This window comes from Oncorhynchus mykiss, chromosome 15 (assembly GCF_057628025.1).
Source record: "Oncorhynchus mykiss isolate SJ-2025 chromosome 15, ASM5762802v1, whole genome shotgun sequence".
NCBI classification, from domain to species: domain Eukaryota; kingdom Metazoa; phylum Chordata; class Actinopteri; order Salmoniformes; family Salmonidae; genus Oncorhynchus; species Oncorhynchus mykiss.
In genome coordinates this window covers 15,843,974-15,856,953 of record NC_143036.1, presented here as the reverse complement: position 1 = coordinate 15,856,953, position 12,980 = coordinate 15,843,974, and the positions used below count along the sequence as shown (strand labels likewise).

The following is a 12,980-nucleotide window of genomic DNA, read 5'->3' as shown; positions in this document are numbered from 1 at the left end:
ATCGTCTGGTTTGCTTAAATAAGACGAATTTGAAATGATTTATACTTTTGATACTTAAGTATAATTTAGCATTTACATATACTTTTGATACTTCATTACATTTAAAACCAAATGTTTTTAGACTTTTACTCAAGTAGTACTGGGTGACTTTCACTATTACTTCAGTACTTTTCTGTTAAGGTATCTTTACTTTTACTCAAGTAGTACTGGGTGACTTTCACTATTACTTCAGTACTTTTCTGTTAAGGTATCTTTACTTTTACTCAAGTAGTACTGCGTGACTTTCACTATTACTTCAGTACTTTTCTGTTAAGGTATCTTTACTTTTACTCAAGTAGTACTGGGTGACTTTCACTATTACTTCAGTACTTTTCTGTTAAGGTATCTTTACTTTTACTCAAGTAGTACTGCGTGACTTTCACTATTACTTCAGTACTTTTCTGTTAAGGTATCTTTACTTTTACTCAAGTATAACATTTGGGTACTTTCTCCACCACTGCATACACACCCACCAATGTCATAGGTAAGGAACCCAGGTGATGGAGATAGGAAGGCTCTGGTGATGTTTGTTAATGGAGGCTATTACTGGTCCGATCAAAGCTGGTAATTGTCTCAAGCAAGTCTCCCTGTTTGCATATTACCCCATTGTCTACTTGCCACCTCTCCAGCAGCCACCGAAGGCACTGAGATTTACGCACGTAATTGCTTGGGTGTGCTTTTGCTTACTCAATGTTTTGGGGTAAATCGTGTCATGGTCTGGTGTTTGTGGGTCAAACAGGGTCTCCGTATAAGTACGTTGTCTTCATTGTTTTAATTAGTCCAGAGTGACTGTGAGAATGGGTACGGGCGTGGGACTCTGCTTTCACGCGCCATGGGTGTGTCGATGGACGTCACTGGAAGGCCAGTTATCCGGTCGCTATGGGAACTGTATAAAACCGATCCCCAAGAGCACAATGGGAAAACGTTTTACTGGAGTTGATGTGTGGTGTCCTGTAGCGTGTTCTCCCACGGCTCTGCTCTCCTCTCCTCGGGAAACCTGTCCTACTCGTCAGAATCAATGCGAAGCAGCAGCGAGGAGTGGACTGGTGGTGTGCTGTCTGTAGCTTTCGATTCTCTGGAGAACAAGGACTAAACTCTCTGTTACACTTTTCTTCTTACATACCTCTTCTTCAGTGCGACGGGGAAGACGGACAACATGATTGGCTATATCTTCGTGGTTCTGTGTGGATTGGCTGGCAGTGCGCTCGCAAAGGGTGAGTAGAGAGTTCACTGATTGATGCAACTAGCCCCTTCATGGATGCCTGTAGAGCGACCCTCACCCACTCTGTCGCTTATGGACAAATCACATAAAGTATTCCTTAATTATATGATTGAATGTGTTTAAAAAAAGTTCAATTATTAATAGTTATTCGTCAATTTGTTCAGGACACATTAGGCATCATGCGTAATTATTGCCTGAATGCTTGACGCACGAGGAAGTTGATGCGCGTACATTGCCAACTTGCCATCTTTTATTAGTAGTCCTATTGTGCAAGACCATGTAAAATTGATTCCCACATAATCAGGAGGGACGTGCGTGCTGCCACGGTAAAAAGATAGTATTGGCGTCAGGGGAACATTCTTCGAACGCTTGGCACTTGGCAGACAGATTACCCAACATCCCGCGCTTTGAACATAAGGGGCCACAGGACCAGGCTCTTTGACGCTTTCCCGTCTACTGTCTCGTTTATCGGCCCATTGAGAAACCAGTGTGGTCGTGTGGCAGGGGTGGTTGATGAAGTGCGGTTCTTTTACAGCTAAGTGTTGTTTAGTAGATAAGCCCTGTCCTGTGGGATAGTTGTTTGGATAACGGGGACCTCTGTGGCCAGGCTTGGCATCCGCTTCTCTGTGCGCGCTTTGGCCCGGGTTGAATCGGCACACACAGGGCGTTACTTCCTGACGCTGATGAGTTTGTGAAAGGGAAGTTCTAATATAAATGAGTGCGGGGTCATGACCAGCACTAGGAAACTTTCTAGAGCGCAGGAAATGGCGCTAATCAGCGTTTATGACTTGAACAGACAGGGAGGAAACTGGGGTGAACTGGCTCCTGTGTGCATAAAGTATGAGGGTAGCGCAGGGCATATGGTTATTGTTCAACAACTTTTTACTAAATGGAACGAGTGTTTTTGTCATGTCAAACCTGATATAATGTCACAATTGTCCTCTACATACAGTCTTTTAGTTGCAAAATTAGTTGTATTAGTTTTAATGCAAGCTTTTTTAATGGGTTAGATAATAAAACTGGAGTAATTAATTACTTAATTCATTTAATTAATTGTTAAACATTGTCAGCAAAATCAATTAACTTTTTATTAATTTGGTCGTTTACTAACATTGCACTTTTGTTGTAGACCAATGAAACAAGTTGAGGAACAATCCTTGCTTGTTTCATATTCAATAGCCCTACATTTATTACACAGAAAAATATGACCCTGTATTGGTTTAGGCAAAACTGCAATTCAATCAAAAATATTTCCCATTTATACCAGCGGAGCAAACACCAATGGCATTTGCCATACTGTTTCTATGTCTTACTACTGTGTTATGATGTGCGTGTCTGATAAGGACCTGAAAAGAATGCATTGTACCATGGAAACAGGATATAGAAGGCCAAACATTATTATGTCCCTCCAATGAAATGCAAATGTCGCCATGATTTGTAAAATAATTTCTGTGTTTTACATGATTAGAATAGCATGCACACTGGAGGGAAAACTTGAGGGGAAATTATTACAAAATTCTCCTTTTGTAATCTTAGGCTACATCCAGCTCGGTAACTTACTCCTGTCCTGCAGGCACATTCTGGGGTTCTAAACAGACATGTCCTTGAACTCCAACTGATCCTCCACTTGTATGAAATGGCACTAGGGTTTGTTGAATGAAAGCTCCAGCTGTATTGAGTAACATGGGAAGGGGGGTTCTGGCCACTTTACAGCCTGTTGAAATGCCCCTTGGGCCTGTGCTGAGAGAGACTTGACTTCCCTTCCTCCTTTAAACTATTTACACCGACATATAGACTCTGCTGCAGGATTCTCCGTGTGTGTATGTGTGTGTGTGTGTCACTCAGAGTGGAAACAGAGGAAACTACCAGAGTAAGTAAAACTAGAGCTGCTGAAGGGGACATCCACTGGTAACCATGACAATGAATAATAGTAATGGGAGGGTCACAGATGGGATAAAATGATAGGTCAGTATTCAGTCTCAGTATAGTGATGTGTATGATCAGGAAGATAGTACAGAGAGGATACCATACTTGCACACTGAAGTGAAGTTTCATTTTGGTGAAGTGAGAATGCTTGACATGCTGGTTATGACGTGGAGGACCTAAAGAAAGGCTTTACCAAAAGCAGGAGGACCTAGGAAGTCACACCCAGTCTGCTGTACTATGACGAGTTCTGATTACAAACCACGCTAGATCAGTGTGAACTAGATTTGTGTTTGTTCCAATAGGATGCAGTGTGAACACTGGAGGCTCCTCAGAGGAGGAAGGGGAGGAACATCCTCCTCAGTAACTTAAAAAATATATAATTTTTAGATAAAACTATACTAAATGCAATCACGCCACCAAATAATTGATTAAAACACACTATTTTGCAAAGAAGTTCTATAGTAGACTCAACAGCACTCTGTAGGGTAGCACAATGGTGTAGCCAGAGGACAGCTAGCTTTCTTCCTCCTCTGGGTACATTGACTTCAATACAAAACTTAGGAGGCTCATGGTTCTCACCCCCTTCCATAGACTTACACGGTAATTATGACAACTTCTGGAGGACGTCCTCCAACATATCAGAGCTCTTGCAGCATGAACTGACATGTTGTCCACCCAATCAAAGGACCAGATAAATAATCTAGTACTGAAAGCATAAGCTACAGCTAGCTAGCACTGTAGTGCATAAAATGTGGTGAGTAGCTGACTCAAAGAGAGAGAAAGAAAATAGCTGAACAGTTTTGAACAAATAAATGTCTTCCTAAAGAAAGGGGAAGCAATACTTACTTAGCTAGCAAATGCAGCTAGCTTGTTTAGCCTACTGATACACCCTGCTCAAACAGATGGATGTTATGTTAGCTAGCTGGCTATGACTATCCAACACAACAGTGGAACTCTTCCAAGTCAAGGTAAGCTTTTGGTTTTACAAATTTATTGCCACCGGGGCCCTACGATGTAACTGCTTACTGACTGTAGACTGTAATGTTACTGCATGATTAGCGGGTTTACTAACATATTAGTTCTATTAGCTATGCTGACTATGAAGTTAATTTAGCTAATATGGTGACAACGATGTAGGCTGTGTGTAGAGGTTTGACTTGGAACGTTTTTTTCGCATGGTCACATACAGCTGGTGTGTTGTGCATTGAAGTCCACAAGCGAATGGAAGAGGTGAGAGGAGGAGCGCGCATAACGTAGATGCGAGAAGGAACACAACGTGGCTGCTATGAAACTGTGAACTGTGTTTACGCGTGATCAAGTTGTGTATTCATTCTGCCGATTCTGGTGAAAAACTTTTCTTAAACAGATCCAAACTGGGATAAACCTACCTGAATTTCTACAATAGAAACTGTCGTTTGTAACTGTTGGACTAATGATTACACCCTAGATCAGCTAGATTCAGACAAGAGTGTGCAAGGCATTATTGAATGTCACTGTCTGTCCATGTCCACCTTTGCTGTAAACTTTCATTAATAGGCTAAGTTGTAGCAACCTCATGATGGGTACAGGGACAATTAGAGTATCATGTAATAGCCTAAACCTATCTCTGTTACATTGAACAGGGTGAATGGAATATGAATGACAGTCATCCAACATGCTGTAATAGAAATAAGGTCATGCTCATAAAACATTTTTTTGTCCTCCCTCATCTGAAATGGCACTGACCGCCACTGAGTGTGAACTAGGTTTGTGTTTGTTCCAATAGGATGCAGTGTGAACTAGGTTTGTGTTTGTTCCAATAGGATGCAGTGTGAACTAGGTTTGTGTTTGTTCCAATAGGATGCAGTGTGAACTAGGTTTGTGTTTGTTCCAATAGGATGCAGTGTGAACTAGGTTTGTGTTTGTTCCAGTAGGATGCAGTGTGAACTAGGTTTGTGTTTGTTCCAATAGGATGCAGTGTGAACTAGATTTGTGTTTGTTCCAATAGGATGCAGTGTGAACTAGGTTTGTGTTTGTTCCAATAGGATGCAGTGTGAACTAGGTTTGTGTTTGTTCCAATAGGATGCAGTGTGAACTAGGTTTGTGTTTGTTCCAATAGGATGCAGTGTGAACTAGGTTTGTGTTTGTTCCAATAGGATGCAGTGTGAACTAGGTTTGGGTTTGTTCCAATAGGATGCAGTGTGAACTAGGTTTGGGTTTGTTCCAATAGGATGCAGTGTGAACTAGTTTTTTTGGGGCTGATTCAAGGACGTGTCTGTGTGAATGAAGTTTCCCGTTGGGCTGAGAGGAAGGAAGGGTGGATGGACAGCACCCTTAATCTCTCATTCATTAACCTCAGCTACCATGAAGTGGAGTGTTGATATTATTTGATAAACAACAGTGACACTGCTTAGTGCTCACGCATTTCCACTGTGGTCCTCAAGTGGTCTTACTGGCATGGGAACGAGGAGGTGACGAGGGTCAGTGGTATTGCTGCACGGGAGTGTCTGTGATGACACTGTCAGTTGATCTGTCAACGCCCGGATTTGTGGTCAATTACTGCATTGTTCTACAGTGTTTATTGGATCAGGTTTTTGGCATCAGCATAGCTCTGGTCCAGGGCTTTAGTTCACATTCATTCCCTAACGCCCTGGATCAGAGCTGTGGGCAGCAATGTAACAGTGATCAGTGGTATTGGTCAATGGTGCTTGTGGTGGTGGTTTTGTTGTGCCCATTATGTTGTAATCAGTTGGGTGCTGTCATCAGCACTGTGGTGGTCAGTCGTATTGGAATGCAGCACACACCTTTCATAAGAATCTCATCCTCAGTTGTTTTTTCAAAAGAGTTTTGACCGTTGTGCACAGCTGATTCAGATATCAGTCATTGTCATCTCCTACCACAATAACATCAGTTGCTAGTTGTTGAGCAACATATGGACAGTGGTGTAAAGTACTGAAGTAAAAATAATTTTAAGTACTACTTAAGTATTTTGGGGGTGTATCTGTACTTTACTTTACTATTTCTATTTTTGACAACTTTTACTTTTACTTCACTACATTCCTAAAGAAAATGATGTATTTTTTACTCCATACATTTTACCTGACACCCACAAGTACTCGTTACATTTTAAATGCTTAGCAGGACAGGAAAATGGTCCAATTCACACACTTATCAAGAGAACATCCCTGGTCATCCCTACTGCCTCTGATCTGGAAGGCTCACTAAACACAAATACTTCATTTGTAAATTATGTCTGCGTGTTGTTATAGGCCTGCAGCCTATAAGACATCTCTGTTCTCTCTCTCTGTATGGGGGGCAGCCTGGCCTGCAGCCTATAAGACATCTCTGTTCTCTCTCCCTGTATGGGGGGCAGCCTGGCCTGCAGCCTATAAGACATCTCTGTTCTCTCTCCCAGTATGGGGGCCAGCCTGGCCTGCAGCCTATAAGACATATCTGTTCTCTCTCCCAGTATGGGGGCCAGCCTGGCCTGCAGCCTATAAGACATCTCTGTTCTCTCTCTCTGTATGGGGGCCAGCCTGGCCTGCAGCCTATACAACATCTCTGTTCTCTCTCCCTGTATGGGGGCCAGCCTGGCCTGCAGCCTATACAACATATCTTTTCTCTCTCTCTGTATGGGGGCCAGCCTGGCCTGCAGCCTATACAACATCTCTGTTCTCTCTCTCTGTATGGGGGCCAGCCTGGCCTGCAGCCTATACAACATCTCTGTTCTCTCTCTCTGTATGGGGGCCAGCCTGGCCTGCAGCCTATACAACATCTCTGTTCTCTCTCTCTGTATGGGGGCCAGCCTGGCCTGCAGCCTATAAGACATCTCTGTTCTCTCTCTCTGTATGGGGGCCAGCCTGGCCTGCAGCCTAAAAGACATCTCTGTTCTCTCTCCCTGTATGGGGGCCAGCCCGGCCTGCAGCCTATAAGACATCTCTGTTCTCTCTCCCTGTATTGGGGCCAGCCTGGCCTGCAGCCTATACAACATCTCTGTTCTCTCTCTCTGTATGGGGGCCAGCCTGGCCTGCAGCCTATACAACATCTCTGTTCTCTCTCTCTGTATGGGGGCCAGCCTGGCCTGCAGCCTATACAACATCTCTGTTCTCTCTCTCTGTATGGGGGCCAGCCTGGCCTGCAGCCTATACAACATCTCTGTTCTCTCTCTCTCTGTATGGGGGCCAGCCTGGCCTGCAGCCTATAAGACATCTCTGTTCTCTCTCTCTGTATGGGGGCCAGCCTGGCCTGCAGCCTATACAACATCTCTGTTCTCTCTCTCTCTGTATGGGGGCCAGCCTGGCCTGCAGCCTATAAGACATCTCTGTTCTCTCTCTCTGTATGGGGGCCAGCCTGGCCTGCAGCCTATAAGAAATCTCTGTTCTCTCTCTCTGTATGGGGGCCAGCCTGGCCTGCAGCCTATACAACATCTCTGTTCTCTCTCCCTGTATGGGGGGCAGCCTGGCCTGCAGCCTATACGACATCTCTGTTCTCTCTCCCTGTATGGGGGCCAGCCTGGCCTGCAGCCTAAAAGACATCTCTGTTCTCTCTCCCAGTATGGGGGGCAGCCTGGCCTGCAGCCTAAAAGACATCTCTGTTCTCTCTCCCTGTATGGGGGCCAGCCTGGCCTGCAGCCTATAAGACATCTCTGTTCTCTCTCCCAGTATGGGGGCCAGCCTGGCCTGCAGCCTATAAGACATCTCTGTTCTCTCTCCCTGTATGGGGGCCAGCCTGGCCTGCAGCCTAAAAGACATCTCTGTTCTCTCTCCCTGTATGGGGGCCAGCCTGGCCTGCAGCCTATAAGACATCTCTGTTCTCTCTCCCAGTATGGGGGCCAGCCTGGCCTGCAGCCTATAAGACATCTCTGTTCTCTCTCCCTGTATGGGGGCCAGCCTGGCCTGCAGCCTAAAAGACATCTCTGTTCTCTCCCCCTGCAGGTAAGGTGGAGAGGGAGCCTAAGGGGAAGTTCAGTGCTCCTGTTCTGGATGTGAAGAGTCGACAGCTGGTCCTGGAGGCCAACCAGACTCTGACAATCCACTGCAGGTGAGTCTCTCTGGAGTGAAAGGTTACAGGTCAAATGTGATGGACAGGAGGCTGCTGAGGACGGCTCAGCAAGAGGACAGCTTATTATTATGTCCATAATGGAGGGAATGGAGTGGAACAAAACACATTGTTTCCATGTATTTGATACCATTCCACAGATTCCGCTCCAGTTATTACCACGAGCCCATCCTCCCCAATTAAGGTGACACGGATTCTGTCCAGATTAGTTTTTGTATCAGGGGCGTCAATCTCATTTTGCCCCATGGGCCGCATTCTGTCTCCACCGAGGTCCGTAGAACCGCACTCAAAATTGGTTATATTTCTTTGCAAAAGATTGTGCTCCCTGACTGTCTAGCATTGGTTGAGATGACTGTTAGTGAGCTGGACAGAGTGTAAATGAAGCTCCTTTATAATTTCTACACAGTTTCAATGTAGTTTTAGTAATTTCAATGTCGATTGAGAGAAAACAATTATTTTTATTTGATTTACTTTAAATCCCCTCGCAGGCCGGTTTGAATGGGCTCTCGGGCCGGATCATGTCCACGGGCTGTATCTTTGACACCCCTGTTTATATGGACCATTTTATGGTCAGCTTTTCAGAAGTTGAGGTGAGATGAGAGAGATGGAATGTTTCATGCCATTTTACTTTTGACCAATCAGGGGTCGGTGGGAGCTGTCGTGGGCATTCCCTGGAGGTGTGGCCAGAGATCAGGAGAGAATGCGATTGGAAGATTCTCGTTGTGGTAGGCAGAGCCAGCATTACTGCAGCCAACTGACGCTTAGCTCGGCCCAGGCCCAGCACACAGGATCGTTCCGGTGTCGGTACAGCCACCGGACGCTCAGGCAGAGAGCTGTCTATGTCTATGTCACAGGTAAGACGTGTCAGGATGCATCTAAGAACTACCAACTCACTCCAGGAGTCTCTCATTGAAGTGTTTTTACTCCCCCTTCTCTCTCTAATGGAGTGGTCAGTCTCCCCCTCCCTCCCCCTCTCTCTCTAATGGAGTGGTCAGTCAGTCTCCCCCCCCCCCCCCCTCTCTCTCTAATGGAGTGGTCAGTCAGTCTCCCCCCTCCCTCCCCCCTTTCTCTAATGGAGTGGTCAGTCAGTCTCCCCCTCCCTCCTCCCTCTCTCTCTAATGGAGTGGTCAGTCAGTCTCCCCCTACCTCCCCCTCTCTCTCTAATGGAGTGGTCAGTCTCCCTCCCCCTCTCTCTCTAATGGAGTGGTCAGTCAGTCTCCCCTTCCCTCCCCCTCTCTCTCTAATGTAGTGGTCAGTCAGTCTCCCCCCTCCCTCCCCCTCTCTCTCTAATGGAGTGGTCAGTCAGTCTCCCCCCTCCTCTCTCTCTAATGCAGTGGTCAGTCAGTCTCCCCCCTCCCTCCCCCTCTCTCTCTAATGCAGTGGTCAGTCAGTCTCCCCTTCCCTCCCCCTCTCTCTCTAATGCAGTGGTCAGTCAGTCTCCCCCCTCCCTCCCCCTCTCTCTCTAATGCAGTGGTCAGTCAGTCTCCCCCCTCCCTCCCCTCTCTCTATAATGGAGTGGTCAGTCAGTCTCCCCCCTCTTTCTCTAATGGAGTGGTCAGTCAGTCTCCCCCCTCTTTCTCTAATTGAGTGGTCAGTCAGTCTCTTTCTCGCGCTGTCTCATTGTTTAATGGTTCAGGTTAAACAGGATGTAGTGGGTGCTAAATACAGACCAATGTCAGAGAGACAATTATATCTAAACACTGTTTGTCCCAACAACACATCCTTTGTAATGACTCTGGCACAGTTTCTCCCCCCTAGCCAGTCTCTTTTCTTAGCCTCCCTCTCCCTCTACCAGGTCTATATATAAAACATTTTTACTTTCATTTACATGCTACCTCGGGGCCAGGAATAGCCCAGCTGCTGAAAGGCTCAGGTTTGGGCAGAGTTTCCCAGGGCACCAGGCTTATCTGTTCCCCTCAGCCCTGCTCACAGCATCCTGTGCTGGGGGACGGGAGAAGAGCCGCAGGGGGCTGGTAGAGGTGGAAGGGAGGCTGGAAGTCTATGGCAGGGGAGGTAGGGGGGGCAGTCTGTACAAGGTGGCGGGACTGGAAGGTGGGAGGGTAAGGGAAGTGAAAGAGGACGAAGGCCATTCAGGATTCAGGACCATCCAAGGGCAAAGGAGGCACATTGAGAGCCCTGTCTGCCCCTCTCTGCCCTTCCCTGTCCTGAGTTGGGCCACTGGGGCAGCATGGAGCTGGGCCAGGGGCCAAAGGAGTGAGAGGAGCCCAGGTCACAGGGTAGGGCTACTGTTTGGCCAACAAGACCCCTGGGGTCCATCAATCGCTCCAGCTACTACATCCATTAGGCGTCCAACTCCATCGCCCTCTCTGCTCTCACCCTCCAGCCCTTTCTTCCCCTCCTGCCCCACTCTTCTCTCACCCTCCTGCCTCATTCTTCTCTCACACTCCTGCCCCTCCTGCCCCACTCTGCTCTCATCCTCCTGCCCCACTCTGCTCACCCTCCGGTCCCTCTTGCCTCACTCTGCTCTCATCCTCCTGCCCCTCCTGCCCCACTCTGCTCACCCTCCAGTCCCTCTTGCCCCACTCTGCTCTCATCCTCCTGCCCCTCCTGCCCCACTCTGCTCACCCTCCAGTCCCTCTTGCCCCACTCTGCTCTCACCCTCCGGTCCCTCCTGCCCCACTCTGCTCACCCTCCGGTCCCTCCTGCCCCACTCTGCTCACCCTCCAGTCCCTCTTGCCCCCTCACCAGCTCCTTTATATGAAATCAAAGCAGCAGGAGGAAGCCCTGCGGTCCAGGCCACTAGTCCTTGGGGTACTTTTGTTCAAATGTTCAGAGATTATGCTTTCCTTGAATAGCACAGTACAGTAGCTGACAAACAATGAGGTGAGCTCCACCCGCCCACATCTTTCAATGGCACAGGGATATTAGAGCACAGGGAAAGAATCGCAATGTATCTGGAAGGAACACAGGCATTTTGATTACCTCTAAACAATCTGTGTGTGTTTATTGTTGACTCCAGATCACTGTTTTCTGAACGGTATTTAGTATGGGTGAGTGTTTGTGTGTTTGTATCTATGTGCTTATTGTTGATTGTTTTCTACTGAATAGCCATCTATACAATATGTGATTATGATGGTACGCTTGCATGCGTACGTGCATGCGTACATGAGTATGCACACATGATGGTGTGTGTGTGTTTCTGTGACATATGTCTGTGTGTGTCTGTGACACTTGTGTCTGTGTGTGTCCATGCTCGTGTGTTCCTATCCCTAACCTCGGTGTTGTGGTTTCAGACAGACAGCGGCCATTTGTGGAGGAGCAGAATAACAGTCCAGACGTTGTGTATATGAAGGAGAGCCAGCCTCTGGTCTTCCCCTGTAGGGTCACCAACCCTGACGCCACTGTCTCATTGGTCAAGGTGAGTTCCCTTCACCCTAGTGCCCAATCAGATTCTATGACACACACACACACACACACACACACACACACACACACACACACACACACACACACACACCAGGCCCGACAGCAGACCCGCTTGCGTTCACAATTCGTTTTAATAGGTGCAATAGTAAAGACCATAGGCAGCTGATGAGTTTCAAGTTTGAGGAAGCTTCCAATTTATCCTACCATTTCTACCCATCTTTTATATGCACATTTTTGTGGAACAGTTTAATTTCAAAAATAACATTTTATTTTCTCAGTCATTGTCACGTGGTTAATCATAAAAATCTGCAATAAAATGATAAAAATGTCAGTTAAAATTGAACTGAGGTGAGAGCAGCAGCCTCTGCCACATGAACACATTGATACACTGTGATCCATTGGCTAAAGAAATGAGCTCATAGAACTCCGAGACAGCCTATAGGCCAATGCAGCAGTAGGCCTGTAACTTCCATCTCAACTAAGTAAAGCTGACAAATAAAAACAGTAGAAAATGACCTGATGAAAATTCTGCTTCTTTCAAACACAATCATCTCTCTTCTCCACCTGTCTGCCTCCCTTTCTATCTGTCTTGAGCTATTGTTAGTGAACTGCAACATTGTATCAACTAGCCTATTCTGGGCCCTCAGAGTTTCCCACCCAGTGAGCTCTAGACAGACTGCTGTTTTTTAAAATAACATTTCCACTGACTATATGGGGTCATCAGATATGTTGCTCTTTCACACCGAGGCTTGGTGATTATTGAGGCCGGGAGTGTTGGAAAGATTGTTCCTAAGTATTAGAACAATCATTCGCAATGGATGTTACACAAGCCAACGAAGTCTGTTTTTTTGAGCAAAAATAAGTGGTGTACATGGTGAGTTAAGACAATCAGAAATAACACTTTGCCAAATGAGCACATTCCTACATATACATGTGTTCTGGAGAAAGACGCATCATATCTTTGCCACACCTTCCTCCTCTTCTTCTTCTTGTCTCAACATTTTAAATGATTCTCAAGACACATTATCCTCACACATACACTATATGACCAAAAGTATGTGGACACCTGCTTTCTAACATCATGGGCATTGCTGCCATAACAGCCACTCTTCTGGGAAGGCTTTCCACTTGATGTTGGAACATAGCCGCGGGAACTTGCTTCCATTCAGCCACAAGAGCATCAGTGAGGTCGGGCACTGATGTTGGGCGATTAGGCCTGGCTCGCAGTCGGCGTTCCAATTCATCCCAAAGGTGTTCGATGGGGTTGAGGTCAGGGCTCTGTGCAGGCCAGTCAAGTTCTTCCACACCGATCGCGACAAACTATTTCTGTATAGATCTCGCTTTGTACACGGGGGCAATGTCATGCTGA

At 46.5% G+C, this 12,980-nt stretch overlaps 1 protein-coding gene across 1 annotated transcript in view; it reads left to right on the top strand.

The window, feature by feature from the left end:
- Positions 1–644: 644 nt before the first annotated feature.
- Positions 645–12,980, top strand: part of LOC110489662 (vascular endothelial growth factor receptor 1) — a 69,009-nt gene continuing 56,673 nt past the window's right edge. Inside the window, exons 1-4 of the mRNA XM_036943824.2 lie at positions 645–1,253; positions 8,101–8,206; positions 8,867–9,078; positions 11,479–11,603. Coding sequence (XP_036799719.2) covers positions 1,196–1,253; positions 8,101–8,206; positions 8,867–9,078; positions 11,479–11,603 — 501 coding nt within the window. The 5' untranslated portion in view covers positions 645–1,195. The remainder of the gene's footprint in view (positions 1,254–8,100; positions 8,207–8,866; positions 9,079–11,478; positions 11,604–12,980) is intronic.